The 23,272-nt window shown below is 41.7% G+C and overlaps 1 protein-coding gene across 1 annotated transcript in view; it reads left to right on the top strand.

Annotated features, from left to right (window-relative positions):
- The window catches only part of XIRP2 (xin actin binding repeat containing 2), a 202,390-nt gene that overhangs the window by 171,264 nt on the left and 7,854 nt on the right, over positions 1–23,272 (top strand). The window contains exons 5-8 of the mRNA XM_060257011.1: positions 7,717–7,824; positions 10,149–10,221; positions 11,165–11,295; positions 13,272–22,671. Of these exons, the coding sequence (XP_060112994.1) occupies positions 7,717–7,824; positions 10,149–10,221; positions 11,165–11,295; positions 13,272–22,671 (9,712 nt within the window). The remainder of the gene's footprint in view (positions 1–7,716; positions 7,825–10,148; positions 10,222–11,164; positions 11,296–13,271; positions 22,672–23,272) is intronic.

Genomic DNA, 23,272 nt, shown 5'->3' on the forward strand with positions numbered 1-23,272 from the left:
AAGGGGCATGCGCTGCCCCACAGCCCCCACTCAGCCCGGGAGGGCTGGGCACGGGTGGCACACAGTGCGTTGGCTCTGCTCAAAGTTGTTTGGAGCTGCTGTGAATGCCTTCCAGCTGAGAATACGTGCCTCACTGCATGCCCCACTCAGCCCCCTCCAGATCCAGAAGAGGCTGGGCAGGGTACAGGGTCCATTTGCTCAGCTCGAAGGCATTTGGCGCTGCTCCAAACATCTCCAAGGTGAGCGAACACACTGTGCATCACCCCCACCCAGGTTTGGGCAGGGACAGCATGAGAAGGATGGGGAGGGGGTACCTGCCCCCCACTCCTCACCCCTGTGACCAGATGGTGCCCTAGGTGGCTACCTACCCAGCTTACTCCTATGCACCAGCCCTGAATGGAAGGTACAAATAGGCTCCTCTTACAATCGAAAGACAATGCACAAGTAGACCCAGGACCAAAACAGGAGTGTTCAGAAAAGAAATCAAAAGACACAAGAAAAATAGTTTATGTGAGGCCATCTAGGATCTAACTTTGTGTCAAATGAAGATGAGCACAAGTTGAAAGGTAGAGCCAAGGCTCTGATGAAGTGTTTCACACCTAGACTTTTTAGACCAAAATTGGAAGGCACACAATAGCAAAATCATTCCATTGGGCCCAACTGAGTTGAAACGCATTAGGTCGCTATTGTTTTCTCTTGGACACTTTCCTTTTTGCTATATTGTGAGGCTTGTGTTCAGCCCTGATGTGCTTTTAAACGTCTTCGTAATAAATGCATGAATTTTTTAACTTTTGGCCCTGCTTTTGCTTTATAACTTTCCTTTCAAGTTCTTTATTCAGTGCACAGGTTCCTGTTGTTGGACTGCAAACTCGGTTCACCATGTAAGCTTTGATAGTGCCAATCATATGTTTAGAGAAGGTGGGTGGCCAGATTTCGAACTGGCAGTAATAGCCCCAACCACTTGTTTAATTAAGTCCATGTGCATACATTCAACTTGTGCGGCACACGGGGTCACCAGGGCCCCTATCTTTCCATCAAGAAAAACAAAGGAGGACTGTGCTGTTATATTGCTTGAAACTGGAAAGAGGCCTTTTCTGTTCTTGGAGAAAAAAAGTCTCCGAGACAACCCGTAAATTGATTCTGAAGGGTGAGTAGACCAATCAGTCAATACCACATAAACCTGGCTGTCAGAGACAAACACTGTCAGACAAAAGAGCATCCAGCCTTCTTCATGGAAAGGGATAAACGTAAGACAAGCTGAATTCTTATAGACTAGAGGACACAAAGCCATAACAAAGAGCATCAACTGATATGAAGTTTGGCTCATCATAAAGGCATGAGAAAGCCCAAGAAAATGGATTACTGCTAGTAAAACCAGGGAGGTGCACCTGGGTCACTGCTGAAGAATATGATCATCACTCCCTTAAGGGACTGCGAGCTGCACATCTCTCTGAAGAATATGATTGCAAGTATTGGTCACTAACATGCAGGGATCATCCGTTCTGTTTAAGCTTTTGTTTGAAAAGGATTGGCAGGTTTTTACCAGGGCTGAACAAAGGCAAAGTAAGATGGCTAGATGGATGGACAGACATGGAGGCTGAGTGATGAATACTGTCCCCCCAGCTAAACAACATTGATTATAAATATGATTCATAAATGAGTTGGCGATTACCTATGCTTCTTAGTCTAATAGCTCATATATTTTTACACAGAATTATTGAAGCATGGTTGTCTTTACAGAAAATAATATCAATTCAGCTGCACTAAGACTATTTATTTAGACTATTTATTTAGAAGAGGCTTTCCTTATGTTGTTGAGTTTCTGCTGTAAAGCTTTTGGGTATGCTCACATCTGCATCATCAACATATCCCCGCCCCCCCGAGTTGTTATTTGTTAAAACATTTATAGCCCGCCTTTCCTCTTGGATCAAGGTGACTTACAATACTAGTTAAAACATTCTCGGCTATAACCAAAGATAATATAACAAGCTTCAAATCTCCTCCCCTTAAAGATGCCTGCCATTCAGACTTCCTCAAAAGCCCTGGCAAACGGGCAGGCCTGGCAGCTAATAAGTCAGAAGAAATTCCAATTACCCTGCAGTTCCCAGAGTTTATAATGGTAAGTGTACGTGGGACCTTTGTTCAAAACATGGAAAGTTTTATGCAAGTGATTGTATTTAAGAAGTGTTGCCTGGGGGCACTAAAACGGATGGGTTACTTATAAACACGTCCAACTGATATAGCCACAGTAAAGTTTCTTTCATTAAGGAATCCAACTGGCTAACTTTCCCTCAGGTTAGTCTCCTAATGTGCAGATTTATATCTGGATACCATTTTTCCTCATAAAGAAGACTGTTATTCATTCGATCTAATGAAATTACTTGGGTTAGTGAGCCTTACATGTTTGGTGTTTTACAGATACAGCAGTTTGCAGCCTGCAAAATGCTCGGCCTAACAATAGCAATAGGGAAAGCACATTAAAATAGGAACCAACTGTGGGCCATTATGTAAGAAAAAGCCCCCTACTTTTCATACACATGGACATCGTGATCACCAGTATGGTTGCCAGGGTGCCTGGAGTTTTGACTCACACACATCTGCTCTAAGAAGTGGACTTTGCCCATGGTTTCTAAGGCTTATGTGAATACTATAAGCCTCAGCTTTGCAGCAGCATTCTACACCTCTGGATGGGTGTTAGCCAGAACTACAGACGAGCTTCCAGTCACTCCTTGCGTGCACAGTCTCGGCCATTGCAGTGGAAGAAGCCACGCCGCCATGAACTGTACAGGCAAACAGTTCCCAGCCTATTTCCATGAAACAAAGGCTAACACCACCAGAATCCATCTTGTTTTCCTGACTCCATTACAGCAAAGCAAGAGACTCACGTATCCAACAGCTGCTTCAACTTTTGCATAAGGCAAACAATCTTATCTTAAGCACAGAACCTGCCAGACTGTCTAAGCTTTTATTCAATGGAACCCAAGACAATAGATGGTGCCAGTATGGAGCTAAAGAAGAGGAAGAACATCTTCATCTTGAGCCAGAGTTCTTTGTATAGATCGGGTGTCACCTTAGATAGCAATTTGGCCCTCTATTGTCACCTTTAGAAAAGTTTGATAGCTTGTTAATCACTTCCACCCCAATACCCTCACCCATTCTTTGCCTTAATGGTCACCCTGGAGCCTCCCCCTTTTTTGCCTATTGTTACCTGGAAGCCCAATCAGGTAACCAGGGCCAGGTCCGCTCATTGGCCAGGTATGGGTATACAATCAGGTGCCCCCAATAAACTGGTCATTGGCTACCACACAAGTCCAGCCCTTATGGTCATTGCAGAGCCTCCCCTTTTTCTGAGGTCATGTACCAGCTGACCACCTTTCATCCACCCCTGCACCTTCTAACCCATAAGGGCTCAAGGTAGTCCTTATAACCTCTGACCCAACTCACCATAGGTGTGCATCTAGCAGTACCCCATTCCTGCTGTTTAGATACATCCCCGATTCCTGATCAGTTGAGGGTCCCTTCCCCTATCTCCCTAGTTTGTCGCCATTGGAGCCTTCCTCAAAGACTATGATCAGTAATTTTCACCCTGTTTGTCCATCCTTATGTTACCTCTATATATTTCTCTCTATTTTTATTAGGTCTGTATGTATGTTATATGTATCTATTATCTTGTATGTGTGTTCTATATTTTTCTGTAATAAAATCATAATTGTTTTACTTAACTAGTGTCCTTGGTAAATTTAGCAATAATTTCTGGAAGTGGATCCATATGTATAGATTCTAGGTCCTTTTGAGCCAAAGTTGCCCACCTGTCAATTCCCTGACCTCTTTTGAGGGCATTTTGGCTTTGAATTATTCATTCTCTGTACGTAAGATAAGCATATTGTTAAAGAGAGGTCTGTATTAAGCCTAAGTGCCAAAAATCTTACCATGTCTATGTGTAAAGATATTGGTGTTCCTGGAAAAAAAGTATGGGTTAGGGAGGAATAAGGATTCTACTAAATAAGACTTACTGTGAGCAAGTTGAGTCCCAGTCAGGGTGGGGCATCCACCATTTTAGGGAGGGCTTCTCCACCCGCAAGCCAGCTGGCTGGTGAGGGAAATTTCACCCCAAAATGATGTTGCACTTGGAAGTGTAGTGCCTGAAGCAGCCATTTGAGTGGTCCTTTTTGCTTTGGGACCACTCAAATCAGGGGTGTCAAACATACGGCCCATGGGCTGGAGTAGGCCCGCAGAGGGCTCCAATCAGGCCCTCCAGTAACTGGCTGTCATCTGCTTCATTTTCCCTTGCCTGCTATTTTTGGTCGCCATTTTGTGTTTCTCCCCAGATAAGCCAGAGCAGTGAAGCAGCCTTTCCCTCTCCCCCCTCCCTTTTCCCAAAGGGAGGAGAAGGGAGATGCAGCCTCAGCCAATGAGGGAGCTTGGCTTTATAGTTCTGCTAGTTGATTAAGTTTGCCAGGCTCAATTAATCACTCTGCAGAGCTACTGAGACAAGCCGCTCTTCATTTTAATGAATGGCTGAGGCTCCTCTCCCTCCTCCTGCCCTGGGGAAGGAAAGAAAGAGACAGAGCTTCATTTGCCCAGTCCCCACCATCAGGAGATCTACAAAGAATGCTTTTAAGTCTAGCAATGTTTTAGTGAAGGTATGAGCTTTTTGCCTTGCTACAGAGAGAGGGAGAAAGAGAGAGTTTTGTTGGGCTTGTATCTGGGTTCCCCTCCTCTTTTTCACTATACTCGTGCCGTCCAGTCTTTCTCAATAGGAAAGCATGTGAACTATTTAGAAGAGACATTAGGCTGAGAGTGTGTTCCACCCCAGGCTTACCCAGCAAATTTTCCTTATTCTTTCTTTCACATTTTCCTTTGATTGGGGGTCTTGAATTTAGACTTCCCAGATAGTAGGCTGACACTGACCACTGTACATGGCTGTCTCTCTGTTCTTGTAGTTGTTCTTGGGGGGGGGGGGGGTTGTATTTTTTTTTTTTTAGTTGTAGTCATTTTTCTGGGGAAAATTATAGTTTTGTAGACACATAGCCCTTAGTCTATGCCATGGTTCCTTCACATGTTCCTGACTTGTATGTGAAGCAACTTATGTACAAAAGCTCACAATGCCCAGCTGCGTCATGTTCCTCTGGGTCTTAGGCTCAAAGCATTGACCACGAGATGTCTGTAATGAATGTCAATTAATCAAAAGTAGGTTTGCAACTTACAGATATGCACACCTGAACAGTACATATTCAAGACTAGTACCGCACAGACATTGTCTGCCGTTTTTGATGCAATAATTCATAGCAAGAGGTGACATTTATCAGAGACTGTAAAACAAAATATTGCAAGCGGGCTAATATTTTAAGCATGTTTTATTTTAAGCAAAAAAAAAATCTTTGTGTGTCTCTGCCCTTTATAAAGTTTATTGTCCGCTACCTGGCATTACATTTAAAATACATATGGCTCAGCCCGACAAGGTCTCATTTATGTCAGATCCGGCCCTCATAACAAATGAGTTCGACACCCCTGACTCAAATGGCTGTAAGCCTTCATCAACCCTGATCACTGAAAAGGCTTTGCAGCAAGTTTAGAATAACAGCGTAAACTGGCTGCAAGCTTTTTCAGGGATCAGTTTTACACCTGATTAGAAGCGGGTGGGGGGGGGGGGACAAAACTGGCCGTGTCCCCACTCTTCCATCAACGGACCATGCCTGGCAATCCTAGTGGAAAACCAACCCTGCACACCAAGTGAACTGTTCTGGCATGCCACGGTTCAGCACACCTTTAGAATCCTCACATCTCACATCTTTAGAATCCTCCAATCACTCAGAGTTCCCTTTGCATTATAGCACGCTAGGCAAATAGTTCACTGCAAACAGAAAACTAACACTGGCCACATTTAACAACTGTAAGGTTTAATTGTGCATTAAACTATCTAAATAATGGAACCAAAATTAAGAAAAGACTTAAATTTAATGCAGTTTAAGGTTGATGCAGTTAACTCCCACATGGACTTAATGCAGTTAACTTCCCGCATGGACTTTGAGATGAGAATTTACAATGCTGTCCCAGGCTTCTTGACCAGGCACTTTCTGATTCTCTTCAACTGTTATCTGCTGCAGAGAATTCTGTATGTAAAAATCAATCTTTGGCACTTGTTAACATCCATTCTTACCTGTGGGACATGCATTGATTTTTCTGCATTTGCTTTCTTCAGCATGCTATTTTTATGTGAAACTCACTCTACAGCAGCATTCCCACAATTGTGATTATGAACAAGACATGTATAAATAATTCCGTCCATTCTTCCAGCTGCTGCTGCTCACCTGGGCTAAGCTTGTGTGTTCTTCCATATACCTGAATACTAAAACGGCCTTATACTGAGTCAGAGCATTGGCCTATCAAGGATCTATCAATATCTATCAAGATTCAGGATCACTATTGTCTGCTCTGACTGGAAGCAGCTCTTCATGTCTCAAGGGAAAGTCTTTCAGCTCAGCTACTATTGGATCATTTTAACTGGAAATTCTAAGTATTGAATCTTGGACTTTCTGCATTGCAAAGCAGATGATCAGTTTTCCTTGGCTCTTCCCCTTTATCCATCCTAGTTGGGGTTTTTTCCCCATTTTATGTAACTGCTACAAAAGCAGTAATCTGAGGAATCAAGAACTGCATGTCCTCCAGTTCACTTTTTCCCTTTCCCAAAATGTGAGTCATTATGAATATGGAATGTATATGAAATGAAGGAATATCAACAAAGGGCTAAATGCTTTCATGAAAATGTACTCTCTGTTGTGCATTTTGAGGGTTATGAGTTGGACAGATCACCATTTATACAGCAGAAGCATTGCTCTTTTAGTTTTCAGATTCCACTCCAAAGTCTGCTAATACCATTGTGTACTGTAGAGTTGGGAAATAATACAGTCACTTGCCTGGAAACATTCTGGGAATCACATGACTAGGCTAAGACCTTCGGATTATGAGTAGATCCCATCACTCATATCTACCTAAAGCACTTTTTAGATATCCACTGATTTCTACATAGGCAACTGCAATGCAACCCTAAGTAGTTAGAGGGCCAATGTGGCATAGAGGTTAGGAATCGTATCTGGAAGACCCAGGTCTGAATCCTCACTTATGCTATGGAAGCTCAATGGGTAGCCTTGGGCCAGTCACAGTCTCTCACCTACCTCCCAGAGTTTGACCACCCAAATGGGACTTCAGGATATCTGCTTTAAGTAATGCATGAACAATCAACCTCAACTTTGAAAAGTTTTTATTTTTCCTATATATTCTGGTCAAATGCTTGCAAGTAGACAGAAATCTGCCGATTAAATCAAGAGAGCTTGCATTAAAACCTAAATCAATTCATGTGTTCTACTACTTTTAATAACATTTATCTTATTCTACCCAGTAGGAAAAATCCTGCAGATACATAGTTGTAAGGAAAGTACAGTGTATGTTGCAACAACTGGTAAGAGTGGAGGGACTGTGGCTCAGTGGTTGAGTATCTAAGACTCCAGAGAGCTGCCGCCAATCAGAATAGGCAATACTGACATTGATAGACCAAAGATCATGTGTGTTTATATAATACTATTAATTACAATTTACTAGTAAAAATGAGATATTTGATCTTATTTACATGGGGAAACTGGTGTCTTTTATTTTGAAAACTATTATAAAGCTGCAAACAGAAAATTGATTTTTTTTTTTTACATTATTCTTCTTCAGAAGGTGACAAACAGAAGTCAAGCCATGATGTCAAGCAACCGCAAACAAACCAGCCTAAATGAAGAGACTTCCACAGCAACTGAGGTGGAAACCATTCAGTCAGAAACGGTAACGTCAAGTAACCATTATGTCACTAGGCCACTGTAAAGAGTCCTGAAGAGCGTGGATATGCATGTTGTGCTTGTGGCAGCCATTCTGATTTGGAGGCAAGCAGTTGTTTTCTAAAGACCCAATTCACACCTGCAGGTACATTACCTACACTGCCATACTAAGCAGTGTTATGGCCTTCTGACTTCAATAGGAGGGTGTAAGTCCGGTTAATATGGGCCCTATTAACGGCAAAATGGATTACCTCTGTTAAACTGCCCCAGAGATATTTCTGTGAAGAGGAAAAGTAGAAATGATTTAAAGAAAGAAAGAAGCTGTCATTGAAGCAATGTTGGGGGATGCAAAACTCTTTCTGTAGTGCTTAAACTCTGACATTGTGTCATATGCATGTCATCCCCTGATATTGCATCATCCAGTGCTGAATAATCAGAATATTTGTTACCAAATGAATAAAAAACAAAGCCCAGTGGATTTCATTCATTGCCCTCTCATTTCTTTCTCATCGCTCCTCTAATTCTTACACTCACCTTAGGGCTGCCAGCTCTGAGCTGGGAAATACCTAGAGATTTTGGGGGTAGAGCCTGTGGAGGGGGGGACCTCAATTGCATATAGTCCACCCTCCAAAGCCGTCATTTTCTCCATTGCAACAGTCTTCATTGTCAGGAGATAAGTTGTAATCCCAGGAGGTTTCCAGTCCCCACCTGGAGGCTAGCAATGCTAACTTACCTTGATGGCAGCACTTGCTTGCTTTTAGCCAGGCCTTTGGCACTAATGGTGGTTGTCCGGGAGGCAGGAAGATGGCCAGCAGGGGAAACGGAATTCTTTTTCCCATCTACCACCACTCAAGGTACCTCAGACATTGTTATTGATTTTAGCCTGAGCCTCAGTGCATCATGGGAATTTTACTCCTTACATAATGGTAGTCAGGCACATTGAGAACTACATTCACCGGATCTAAGATAGCTTGGAAAAACCTACGGATGAATTTTCTTTCCCCACCCAGACATCTGCCAACTAATTGGCTGGCTACCTGCCTATCTACCTGGGTATCATTGTTACTTCCAGAAGCAGCGGAATAGCAATAGAGAGAAGAAGGGAGACACTCCTATAATTCATGTAATGACATTTGTAATGACAAATGAAGCACAAATAAATTTAAAATGTGCCTACTTCTAATGGGTGTGTGTGTGTGTGTGTATGGGTCGGTTTTTATCCTTCCACTTTAATGCATCTCTACATGGCTGCTGTCATATATGAAAACTGCACTAATGTGATATATGCTACATTCGTAGAAAGCCTTTTCACTGTAATCTTTAACATATCTGTGTAGTTGTAGGTGAGGTTTTTTATTGTTGAATTTCAAGTGTGAGAATTCGGAAGAAGGGTTGGGTCCTACAGAAGGCATCCATGTGCACAACAGTTTGCCTGTGCTAAGTGGAAGTGGTTGTATCCCCACAATCTTTTCTGAATGCACAAGATACTGCACAAGATTCTTCTGCTACAGTTTCAGAACAAATGAAAGAAAATAATGTGTACATTCCCTTGCTCCATATGCACTGTCGTTTCAGGAAAAATTATATTGAGGTGCTGTGTAGCAACTGCACTACAACTTGCAGAAGTGGTGCTACACAAAGTACATTTTGCTTTCCTCACACAAATGACTGGGTCCAATGCAGTGTCTAAACCCTCCTTGTGAGCATGAAATTTGAATTGGTTCATAGAAAACTATAGCAATCAATCAATGTTTATTATGATCCAGGATCAGAAGCCAGAATGAGAATCATCAACAAGCATATACATTGAATACATGCCATAAATACAAAGGTATACTAAATATAAAATGCAATTAAAATGTATTAAAACAGAAACATGTTCTTCTGCCTATTAAATATGTCAGGGCACAGAATCTAGCAACTTCAAAAGTGAGTCCATTACAATGAACACCATAAAGGAGTGAAATATAAAATTAATTAGATCTACCAGGATAATTGTGCAGTAGTGGAGTGTTGCATATCTTCCGAGTGTTTTGGTAAAACTGACAGTATAAGAGTACATGCTCAGTTGTTTCTACCATACCAGGATGACATGGACAGAGACTTTTCTCATATGGGACACGAGCATATCTGCATCAAGAAAGGCAGATAGGAGGACATTAAGTTAGGCAAGGGTAAAAGCTCTATGATGTTCGGGGAGAAAACTATAGCATGAGGGGGTAGAGGTCAGCTTATTTCCTACATACAGCATCTCTGCACCCCCAAATTCATATAACATAAATCATGCTAAATTATTGATTTATATTGAAATTGCAAATTTTTTTTGCACAGGTTTCTCAACACGAGGAAGCTTCATTTGAGGTTAACAAAGCTTCTAATGCCACTCAGTGTACTGAGGAAACAGGTAAGTATGGGGGCATAAGGAGACTTCATAAAAACAACAAATAGTTCACATGAAACATTAAAGTTAAGCCCCAGAAATTCTGTTAGTTTCCATTAACTAAGCATATCTTCTGGGACCCTGACAGCTGCTTGCTTTCCCATGGAAGAAACCCATAAAATGCACCAAGAGGTCAGACAGCAGAGATGCTTTTCACAAAGGGAGGACCATTTGCTCTTTCTGTCAGAAAGGGCAAGATAGATAGCTGATGTAAAACATGATCTGAGTATTGAGATGTGTTAAACGTGGGCCCTTGGATGATTGGGAGATAGGGGTTCACCATCCCACATCCCGAGCTCCTTAAATCTGTATTGGATAAGGGACTTCTGACAAGCCAGGGCAGGAAGGGTTAAAAGGTTGGAATATCCAGTTAGTGTTGTTTAAATGCTAGGAAGTTGATTCCCCTGCATGGAGAAGGAGGGGATCAGGATTTGCATTTGTTCCACACACATCCAAAGAAGGATGTGGAGGTAAAACTTCTTCTGTACTGTTAAAATTAAGCTTAGTGGTATGATTTTTCCTGTTCTTTTCCTTATATCTGTGTAGCTAGTAGCCAAACAACAACTGTGTACCCAAATACGAATGCTCATACAAATAAATTTATGAATATACTGGAGAATTGCTGTATAAAGAATAAGAGGAACATAGAGGACCCCAAAAAAGTTCTCACAACTCCAAATAAGTGGACACCATTCCAAATGTCAGTCCTCCTATGATCCTCAGAGCTGAAAATTCATAAATCCATCTTTAGTCCCAGGAAATCAGTCAAATGGTGAGTGTAGTCTGTTGTTGAATAAAATCATAAATCTATACACCTCCAAGATCACTAAGCTATAAGTAAAGCTGGTTTATTTTAATAATATGTATTTCAGTGTTTCTTTAATAACCTTGTATTTTCATGTCGCAGTGATCGATGAACTGGATGAAGAGGTTCCCAAGATCTCCACACAGTCCTTAAAGCAACATTTCGAGAAAACAGCCCAGGGAAAGACATTTCACTCTGGCAGAGAGAGCGGAACACCTGCAAAGCAGATCAAGGTCTGTGGTTCTGAAAGGAGAATCCTCCATATGTGCTGTACTGAAATTGTTATAATTTTAATCATAATACTAACGTATTTTGTGAGTTGCAATAAGGGGTGTACATTGGCCATATTAGAGCCAGAAAAAATAGTTGAAATAGACTTTATTGGTATTTTTCAGTTTGTTTATTTGTTTGTTTCAGCCGATTTTCAGCTATCTGGTATAGCTGATCCTGAAAAATTTCAGGATTATCTGGGAATGCTGGATAGCCACTGATAAAGGGCATTTAAAGGGCTTGTAGTCCCTTTAAATGCCTTTGGAATGAACTTGCAACTTGCAGAAGGTGTTTAAAGGGACTATAAGCTCTTTAACAACCTTCAGATGTTCTGCTGGGCTTCCAATCCCCCCTGGCTAGGATTGTGATTCTGTACTTCACAGTCCTGTTGAGCTGGCATTGCCACAATGACACTCGGTTGTGCTGAGCACTGTACACTGCACTGGTTCTCATGGGATTGCAACCCCCAACCTTGTTTAGATTCATTATGGAGCTGGCATTGCCATGGTAGCACTGGGTTTTGCTGGCTGGGCACTATCTTGCAGTGGTCATGCTGAGCTTGCAAAAATGCCCCCTTTCAGTTTCTATTGCAGGGATTCTCTGCAATTTTGTTCTGCTGGACTTCTATTGTCCCTGCCTTTTTTGTTGTTGTTGCTGCTATTTGTTTCCTCTGAGGAGAGGTACCAGCACTTATGCTGCAAATTTGGGGGCTCTACCTCAAAAAACAACCCCTGAGATTCCCAGATACCTCCAGATAGAGTCCCCATTGAGTATAATGGTCCATATAGGGTACAATGGAGCTGAAAACATTCCTGAAAAATCCCAAATCTGAATACCATACCAGCATTGGAATTTGGGAATATCAGGAATACCAATATTTTTTATGTACCCAAATCCAAAAAAATACTGATTTTGTGTGTACGTGCACCCCTAATTGCAATCACTCAGAATATCCATATTTCATGCAGTGACTTAGGTGACACTTGTAATAACTTTTTAGATCTGAATTCTACGTCTATGTTTGATAAATGAATGATAACACAGTGCAAGCATGAGCAGTGTTATGCCCTTCTAAATTCATTCAAGTCAGTGGGCTTAAAAGGGTATAGCTCTGCTTAGGATCGCCACTGTTTTACTCCATTCCTTTGGGACTTCTGTAGCACCCACAAAACAAACAGTGGTTGCTGCTTAAATGTCCTTTGATCTCTTGCAAACAGTCTGTGGACAAGTTACGCTGAATTTTATTTGATGCCAGGAGTTGCTAGGATGATGATAGCGCCTTATTGTTCTTCCTGTACTAGAGGCATGGTACTGGTAGCCATTGAGGCTGGAGAACTCGGGGCAGAGTTAGAATCCTATTCTACCACCTATCGCTGGATCCTTCTGCGTTGTCCCATGAATTATTATGCCTGAATAGTGGCTCATAAAACTGAGCTCCTTGTATATTAAAGTTATATGTAACAAATAATCTTTAATATAGTATTTCCTTAGGCTTCTTCTTTGACAAACATTTGTATCTACAGCTTTTTAAAGTATTTTTGCCAGTCTTTCTAAATCCAGTTTTTCCTTCGCTGCATGCTCTGTGTCCTGATTCCAGTTCCTATAAGAAAGAATATTTTTTTTCTTCCAAAATCTTTGACTGTTACATCTGTTAACACGAGACAGTGTCAAGATTATCTCAGAATGGAATGTGAATAAAATGCAGATAAATTATACACTACAAGTAAACTAGTTAGTCACTGAAGCAACAGTTATGGATTACATCTGCTATAATTGTTAAATCACCCTGTTGCACATGCGTTCCATTTGGGGGTAGATGAGAACCTTTGATTTCTTTTGACATTCCATTGCTAAGCTTTTTTTGTAGGACTGTCAACCATATCAAAAATATCACCTGTGAAAACATATATTTAAAAGTACTAATTTTGTCCCCCCAAAGATTGCAAATGAATACCACCAAATGGCCCGGCCTTCAGCAGCCTTTTCTTCTGCTGCTGTTGAATCTGCTTCTGCAAATAGACAACAGGAAATATACATGGCAAGGAAAACTGACTATGCATCTGCAGCCTCAGCAACAACCTACAGCAACTCTTCTAAGTATGGGAGTACAGAGGAATTTCCTCCTCCACCCTCTCCAGACTTACTACAGGTTCCATCTGAAATGACAGAGTTTTCCCAGTCCCCTGAACCCTCTCCCTCTCCATCAAAGCAGACCCTCCCCAAAGATCTGTATTCCAAGCAACGAAATCTCTATGAATTAAAACGTTTATACAAACACATTCATCCAGAATTGAGAAAGAATTTAGAAAAAGATTATTTCAATGATATTTGTGAGATAGTGTCTAGTGATGTAGAAACCAGTAGCTCAGTAGCAGGAGATGTACGTCAAGCTAAGTACCTCTTTGAAAACACAGGAAGCAGTCCCCAGAAGTGTATGAGTCCAGAGAGAGAGTACTTGGAATGGGACGAAATCCTAAAAGGAGAGGTTCAGTCCATGAGGTGGATCTTTGAGAACCAGCCTTTAGATTCAATCAAAGATGAATCCCCTGATCCAAGCAATGTTAAAAGCATTGCAGATCAAGAAATCATTGCAGGCGGTGATGTGAAATATACTACATGGATGTTTGAAACACAACCTATAGATGCATTGAGTGCACATTCCTCAACCAATACAGAAGATGAAGACAAAATTCCTGAATTGGCTCGAGGAGATGTCCGCACAGCCACCTGGATGTTCGAAACTCAGCCACTGGACTCCATGAATAAAATTCACCATGAGAAAGAACATGAATCTGATGCATCTGCCACTGAGGAAATTGCTGGTGGAGATGTCAAAACAGTGAGGTATATGTTTGAAACGCAGCATCTGGATAGACTTGGGCAGCTGTACTCAGTGGATGAAGCCAAGTTGCTACAGTTGAGGTCTGAGCTGAAGGAGATTAAAGGTGATGTGAAGAGATGTATACGACATTTTGAAACTCTGCCAATGTATGTTATTAGGAATGATTTAGGCCAAATGCTAGAGATAAAAACTGTCCATCGAGAAGAACTTGAGAGAGGAGATGTAAGAACAGTGCGCTGGATGTTTGAAACACAGCCCTTAGACACGATTAACAAAGACTCTCTGGAAATCAAAGTTGTCCGTGGAATCTCTATGGAGGAGAATGTCAAAGGTGAAGTGGGCAGGGCAAAATGGCTTTTTGAAACACAACCTTTGGACACTATTAAAGAGGAATCTGAAGTATCTGTAGTAGAAAAAGAAGTCATTGTAGGTACTGATGTCTGTGGCAAATGTTGGCTTTTTGAGACTCAGCCTCTTGATGCCTTAAAAGAAAGTGAAGATACAAATGCTTTACAGACTGAAGAAATAATAGGAGGGGATGTAAATACCACTAAACACTTGTTTGAAACATTGCCAATGGACATGCTGAAAGACAGTCCAGACGTTGGAAAGATTCATAAAATGGCTGCCACTGAGGAGGAAAAAGGAGATGTGCAGCACCAGAAACTGATTTTTGAAACTAAGCCTCTAGAGCAGATTAGAGAAGAAAGAAAAGAATTCATAAGAACTGTGAAACTGGAGGAAATCGACAGGGGAAACGTGAGCAGCTGCAAACATGCATTTGAATCCTGTAAGTTAAGCAAACATGATGATTCGCACAAAATCCATGTTGAAGGCGTGACAAGAGGTGCAGTCAAATTAAATACAGCTGTTTTTGAAACAACTCCACTGTATGCAATACAGGACAGACTTGGGAAATATCATGAGGTGAAAACAATTCGACAAGAAGAAGTCTTAAGAGGGGACGTCAGAAACTGCCGGTGGCTCTTTGAGACCAGACCCATTGACCAGTTTGATGAGAGTATTGAAAAAATTCAGATTATTAAAGGAATATCTTCCCAAGAAGTTCAATCAGGTGATGTGAAGACAGCAAAATGGCTGTTTGAAACTCAGCCTCTTGACTCTATTAAATACTTTTCTAATGTGGAAGATGAAGAAAGCAATGTTCAAATGGATTCCACAGAAATTGTCAAAGGGGATGTCAGAATGTGCAGGTGGCTATTTGAAACCCAACCCATGGAATCTTTGTATGACAAAGAAGAGGCAGTGTCTGATAATGAGGAGATACACAGAGGAGATGTTAAAACCTGTACCTGGCTCTTTGAAACCCAGCCTCTTGATGCAATAGGGGAGGACTCAGAAAGAGTAATGAAACTGCAGACAGTGAAGCAGGAAGAAATTCAAGGTAGTGATGTCCGCACTGCGTGTTTCCTTTTTGAGACAGAAAACCTAGAAAATATACAAGCAGAAGAAAGTAAGGAACTCAAGCGAGTAGTAGAAATTGATATCCAGCCTGGAGATGTCTCCACCATGAGATATAAATTTGAAAATCAAACGTTAGACTCTATAAACTGCAGTGCAGAAGAAGTGTTGAACAAAATTAAGACCATACAGCGTGAAGACATACAAAAAGGGAATGTTTTGAATTGCTGTTGGCTTTTTGAGAATCAGCCTATTGATGAAATAACAGAGAACCAAGAGGACAGGACATCAGTTAAAACGGTTACAGATGTGCAGGGTGGAAATGTGCGAAAAGGTTGTTTTATCTTTGAGACATTTTCTTTGGACCAGATTAAAGATGAATCTTCTTCAGAGATAAGCACCAAGAAAACTGTAAGCAAAGAAGAAATAACAAAGGGAGATGTGAAAAACTACAGAATGCTCTTTGAGACTCAGCCACTTTATGCTATTCAAGACAAGGAAGGATTTTATCATGAGGTGACTACTGTCAAGAAGGAAGAAGTGATTCATGGGGATGTACGTGGAACTCGGTGGTTGTTTGAGACAAAGCCCTTGGGATCAATAAACAAATCAGATAATGTATATGTTATAAAATCAGTCACTCAAGAAGATATCCAGAAAGGAGATGTTAATTCTGTCAGATATAGATTTGAAACACAACCGCTGGATACAATTTCTGATGAGGAAAAATTCATCATCCCCACAGTGGACCATATCCAAGGTGGTGATGTGAAGGCCAGCAAGAAATTATTTGAGTCTGAAGAGTCCAAAGAAGGCATGTATGTAAGAACAGTGAGTGTCAGTGAAATACAACAAGGCAACGTCAAAACATCAACTTGGTTATTTGAAACACATACCATAGATGAAATTAGAGGAGAGGGATCAGAGTATAAAGATGTTAAAACAGTAACAAAGGAAGAGGTAGAAGAAGGCGATGTTCAGCATTCAGTGTGGCTTTTCGAAAACCAACCTTTAGACTCCATTAAGGATACTGACAAAAGCGATACAAGAGTAGCTAGGGAAGAAATCCCGCAGGTAGACGTAAAAACCACAACATGGCTTTTTGAAACAACACCTTTCCATGAATTCAATGAAAGCAAAATAGAGAAGGAAGAAATCATAGGGAAAAGTGTGAAAGAGACTTTAAAGGAACTGTATTCTCACAAAGTGGTGGAGTCTCATGGAATTATCTTGGAGGCAGATGAAATTGGAGATGTCCGAATGACAAAGTATAAGCTGATGAATCAAGAGGCTCCTGAAATTCAAAAGGAAGAGATTATTAGAGGAGATCTGGCCAACATCATGATGAACTTGCTGTCCAAAAGGAGCACTGTTGAAAGGGAAGCTAAAGTCAGTGAAGAAGAAAAGGGTAATGTGAATTTGACCAAAGAACAGTTGCTGAATAGATCAACAGATGTTCACATTGAAAAGGAAGAGGTGGTGAGAGGTGATATACAGCAAGCCATTAAAAACCTGTTTAGTAAGAGCCGCTCTGCAAAACATGGAATTTTAATTCAGGAAAATGAGAGAGGCGATATTAACATGACAGTATATTCTCTCTTTCACAAAAAGAATAGCACTAAAACCCAGCAAGATGAAGTGATAGGTGGCGACGTGAGGCGCACGATTCACAGCCTTCTGTCTTCTGCAGTGAATAATGAAATAACAGAAAGAGCAAAAATAGATGACTCTGAAAGAGGCAATGTTCAGTTTTTTACAACGTGCATAGAAGCTGGGGCTCTGGATTATCTGAAGCAACTCCAGACAGGGGCAAATGAAATGTTTGCCAGTAGGAATCAAGAAGAGGAGGAGGAAATAATTGGTGGCGATGTTGAAGGCACAAAGCTATTACTTAAGAAAAAGAAGTCTCAGATTCAACGTACAGTTAACGAAACCGACATCGTCCCTGGAGATGTGTGTAATGCAGTTAAAATCTTTATGACTGAGCCACAAAATTCATCTTGTCATGTATGCAAAGAAGAAATTATAAAAGGTGATTTGAAGGCAGCATTAAATTCTCTCAGTCAGGCCATAAATCAAACAACTGTCACTGAGAAGGAAGAAATTATAAAAGCTGACATCCTCAAAATTCTGAAGTCTCTTGAAGAATCTGCTTGTCGACTGAAAGAAACAGAAAAACCTGATGTCATCCCTGGTGATATTAAGCGGGCCATTGAATCTCTGGAGAAAGCAAGACAGACAAAAAATGAAGTCCTGAGAGAAGAGGTTGTCCGAGATGACCTTGAGTCCACCTTATGGTCTTTAAGAGCTGCTCAGCAGTCTTTCCAGGAGATAGGTAAAGAAGAAATAGTCAAAGGAGAAACTCAAATGGCTATAGAGAGCTTACAAAAAGCATCTGCAGGAAGAAAAACAACACAACACCAAGCAGGAGTGTGTGGAGATATGAAAAGAAGCACTGAGACTCTATTTGAGCCTTCTCAACAATTGGTCAAGAACCAGGTTAATGTGACTGAAAAGTTACAAAATCATATTAAATCCCATGAGGCACATCATCAAAGAATTGAAACTGAAAGGAAGAACCTCCTCAGCAAAGACACCAAAGCAATCCATTCAGATCAGAAATGGAACACAAAGGCAGATGAAGCAGATAAGAAAAATGTGAAGGTCTTATCTAATTCCCAACACAAGGTCACTGAAAAAGTAGATAAATCTATGGGTAAAGTCAAAGTCCAAAACACTGTAAAAAAGGAAGCAAAGACTCATAATGATTCCTCTGCACTTATTCAGTCTGCTTCTTGTAGTAGTGTTCAAAAGAATGAAAGAGGAGAGAAATTGGAGGGAAGAAGAATACTGAGTAATGACAGCACATCAAGCGTGGAACCTTCTATAAAACAAATACCTGACACAACTGGTCAGAAAGAGATGAGAGAAAAAACAAAGTTGTACGGCTACACTCACACAAACCATCATAGAGGTGCGGAGCAAGTGGTCAACATGTCAATGGCCATGATTTCCAAGGCAACTGGTCATTTTCAAAAGCAAGAGGTACAGCAAGAAAGAAAGCAGTGTTCAAAAGAAGTTTGTGAAGAGAAAAAAACTAACATTAAAGCAAACCAAGCTGTGGTTTCCATGGCATCAGAACAGAATCTAAAAACCAATCAAAAAGTCAGAGTCACACAGGAAACACAGAGCCAATTTAAAGAACCCGAAAGGAAGCAAAACTCAAATGTTATCCAGCAAAATGAGAAATCTATGGCAAGGCTTAGAGGAAAGGGGAAAGGGGATGTTGCTGAGTACAACTTCAGAAGTCTGGTAAAAAACCCACACAACCCAAGCAAAAATGCTAGAAACTTGGACAGATCTGAAATTGATTCCCCACCTCCACCTCCACCCCCACCTTCACCCCCACCCTCAGTGACTTCATCTGAAGCAGACCTTCCTCTGCCACCACCTCCTCCTCTAACACATTTAATGATGGCTTCTGACAGACAAAGCTTTCCTTCCCCACCACCACCAATAGGACAGGCTAAAACAGACGCTGACCATTTTCCTCCTCCACCACCCTCAGTAGAAGACAAATCTGAAATTGAATTGGTGTCTCCTTTGCCTCCTTCGCCTCTTCCTCAGCCATCTGTGACTCCTCCGCCAAAGCAGAAGAAAGAACACTTCTTCAAGCACCTAGACAAAACACTGCAACACTCAGTTCAAGCTCATGCCAACATTAGACCCAGTAGGGTCCCATCCATTAAGAAACCTCCACAGAAAGACTTCATGAAACAATTAGAAGATCAGCTTGAAATGCCTCACAAAATTGAGCTTGACATTCAGAGAAGCAAAGGAAAGGATCTGACAAAAACCATGGAAGAAAGCACAGAAAGGACCATGGTGACTAATGCTGTTAGTCATGAACAGAAAGAGCAAAGAGTCTGCACGAGAACAGAAGAGGTTAAAAGACCTTCCCCAGTCCCAGATGCTATCAAGCCAGAGACCTCATCAATGAAGAAAAGAAGTCAATTTCTACTTGTAAGATCTCCTTCCCTCCCATCAGAGGCAACACAAATGAAACCTAAGCCATATGTACGAAAATTTAAAACTCCTTTAATGATTGCAGAAGAGAAATACAGGCAGCAAAGGGAGGCGATGGAGAAAAAGCAAACACAAGAGTCTTATCAAGTGATTGTTCGAAGAAACAGTGAAACTTCTGTAAGTTCAGTTCAGATGGAGTCAGCAGCATCTCTGCTGGAACCAAAATCCTCTGAGCAGTGCCAGTCTCCGGTACGAGACCCAGTAACCTCTGCAGTTTCAGAAAAGACTCTGCCTGATGAGCCCAAAGGTCAGGCCAAGCTGCAAGATGCGATCCCGTGTGATCACAAGCCACAACCTCCATCACAGAGAGCAGCCACTGGACAGTCTCGAAGCATTCTAAAAACCTCAACAGACGAGCAGATTAGAAATCAGGCCACATGTGATGTGCAAAGTCATACAAAATATAAAGTGTCTTCTGAGAAGGTGCACACGCACAAGGAACAAGCTGTGTGCAAGACAGAGGAACATGAGGATGAGGAGCATCGGCATGTGTCCCACAACAAAGTGACGTCCCCCACTTTCAAAATCAGAACCATCAAGCTTCCCACTTTGGAACAACAATTTGGTGAAACGCACAGCGACTCCCTGACATACAGGGAGCAAGACGAGCACAGCGGCCAAGCTGTCCTCAAACAGCACATTCAAGAAAAACAGAAAGAAAAGAGAAGCAGTTCTGTAAGTAAAAAAGAAAACAGTGGCAAGGCATACAGTCAGGGGCAGATTGAAGAGAAGGTGCAGCTGGAAAAACCACTTTTGACATACACTGAAGACAGGCACATAGCAACAGGCAAAGAGTCCAGTGAAGTGAAACAAAGGTTAGTTCAAAAGAAAGAAACTGGGAAAGAAGACATTAAACAACACTGTGTCTCTCAGGCCCTGGAAGGAAAGCAGAGCCAAGCAATTGCTTTCCCTAAAGAAGAGAAAATAATAATTCAAAGAAAACAAGAGGACGTGAGCAATAAATCAGAAAAAATGGTCAAGCAAAAGGTAATTGACATGCATGAGACCTCACAGACTTCTCAACAAGAGCAAACCTTGAGTCTGGAAGCAAAATACTTGTCCCAGGAAACCAGGAGTCTGCAAGGGAAGGAGGGTGCTGGAGAAAAGGCCCTTCAACTGAATAAGGGGCTTCTTAAGAAAGCAGAGCCAAAACAAGAGATTGCCCAGAAAAAGCCAGCACTGTTTAATTCCTTAAGAGGAATCCCACAAAGTCATGAGAAAAGCCCAACAGATATATTAGAGTTCTTGAGGAAACGTGAGGAGGTACAACAAGTCCTGTCCAGAGTGAAGCAGTTTGAAACGGAGCCCAATAAAAACGGGATCCAAACCCTCCAGGTGTTCTTAAGTGGTATTCCAGAGTGGCTGGTCAAACAAGAGATGAAACAAAAGTTAGCTTCTATTGCACAGGAAAATAACATTGACAAGATGAAGGAAGAACTATCAGTGATTAAAGACCAGGGTGCCCAAATCCTTCAGTGGTGTGAAGATGCAATCCAAACAGCCATGATGTCCGCAAAAACCATGAAATCTAGAAAAGACATCCTTAATGCTGGAGGATCATCACAAAATATCGCTAAACTGAGCATCGGCTCTAGTAAAAAAGAGTCTCAGGTGACTAAAGAGGCGATCATAGAGGCAACAGCACATCAGGAAGTGAAACGTATCAATGCACACAGGCATACAGAAAACAGAAGTACTTCTTCAGCGTCACTAAGGACACGAGCGCCCTCACCTACTTACATTACAATTGAATCAAGGCGTATTGAATCTCCCCTTAGGGAGCCTTTGTCTCCTGCCCCAAGGGAAACCTCTCCAGTCCCACCATCGCCACCTCCTAGATCTACCACACCAACATCTAAATGTCAACGATCGGGGTCCTCCACCTCTCCCTCTCCACCAAGAAACCGTTCAGAGCAACTTGCCAAGTTGAAAGATACCACTGTGAAACTGTCCCAAGGAGCAACCCCAAACAGATCAGTGACCCCAGTTCCCATTACGGAAAGAAGATCAGAGATTGTTAAATCTCCTGCAACTCTCCGTCGACAAATCAAGCTTGAGCCGCGGCAATCTGAGAGTTCGTCTTCAAAAATGTTGCCTGTAAAAGAATCACAAATAACTGCTGGTACAGTGACGAAAAGTAAAGAAGTGCACAGAGAACTGGAAACGGACAAGATGTTTGTCAACAAAAAGACAGCATACATTCCAGAAGGCTTAGCGCCACAAAGAGAAAATGCGGCTTCTATTCCTACTGCTCAAAAATATGTCTCTCCTAAGGTTGATCCCAAAGGACATGGGCCTAGGTTTCAAGCATCTGAGCAGATGATTCACACAGGAAGAGAATCAGAGGTGTCTGAAAGATCAGGCCATGAGAGTGAGGATAAAATAGATATACTGTTAGAAAGTTTTGAAAAGCCAGTAGCAGAGGTGAAATCAAAGAAAAACTGTGTCGAAAATGGCGTGCTTAGTGGCAAAACCAGGGAAGAAAGGCGCAGGTTTAGAAAGGATGAAATAGGCCAAACTTCTCACGAAAGAGGAAAGCAAAAAGAAGGTTTCCAAAAGACTCCGGGCAAGCAGCAGAGAGAACCAAAGGAAAATAAATCTTACAAGCAAAAGCACTGCGCAGTCAAAGAGCGCTCCTTTGAGCCTGTGGTGTGCTTTGATGCCAAGTCTCAGGGTGAATGCTCTGCTGGCATGGATGCATTGGAGAACAGTGTTGTTGAGTCAAGGACCACCACCTCCAGATCACGAAGCACGGATGGGCCGCAGTCCGGATTTGGCTTCAAACGTGCCCCTCCGACATACGAGGATGTAATCTCAGGACACATCTTGGATATTTCTGCTGCAGAATCACCCGAAGAACTGCTGAAGAATTTCCAAAAGACTTGGCAAGAAAGTGAGAGAGTCTTTAAAAGCCTGGGCTACACGGTCTCAGATGCTGCGGAAACAGAAGTGAGAAGTAGCTTCCACGAGGAAGCAGAGTTTATCAGTGGTAAATAAGCATGCAAGGTGTGGAGAAAGGGTGTTTTTTTAAAACAGCTTTTGAACAGTATGACGCAATGGCAATAGAATTTCCTTGCACAACTAATATGTAACCAAATATGTAACTAATATGTAACATGACATAGCTGCAACTAACTTAGCCTTCATTTCTGCTTTGCTTCCTTTCTCTCCCTCAGAAACCTTTATTCCTTCTTCCTTTTCTAAAGCCATGCATCTTAATATGTGCTGAACGTGTGACTAACTAATTCTGTGGCTTTGCCTGACAAAAGGTAAATGCTATATTTGAGTCATAACACTTCACAAAATGTGGCTTGTTTTCTTCAGCTTGAAATTGAGTGTTGATGTGCTCTTACATAATTTAATTGGATCAAGGCCTTTGGGTTCGGATGCTATATAAAACACGGCGGGCTGGACCAAATTAACTGTAAACAGAAAGATTTCCTTTGTGCTGCTGAAAAGCTGCTACCGGGGAGTTGAGTGGTTGTCACACAGCAGGGGCCTAGGAGCGCCTTCTACTGGCTGCCACTGCTCTGGTAAGGGTCTACATCGGAAGGCCCAAAGCCCCCAACCACCCTTGTCCTTTATTCATA

Source organism: Heteronotia binoei, chromosome 16, assembly GCF_032191835.1.
Source record: "Heteronotia binoei isolate CCM8104 ecotype False Entrance Well chromosome 16, APGP_CSIRO_Hbin_v1, whole genome shotgun sequence".
Classification (NCBI taxonomy): Eukaryota; Metazoa; Chordata; class Lepidosauria; order Squamata; family Gekkonidae; genus Heteronotia; species Heteronotia binoei.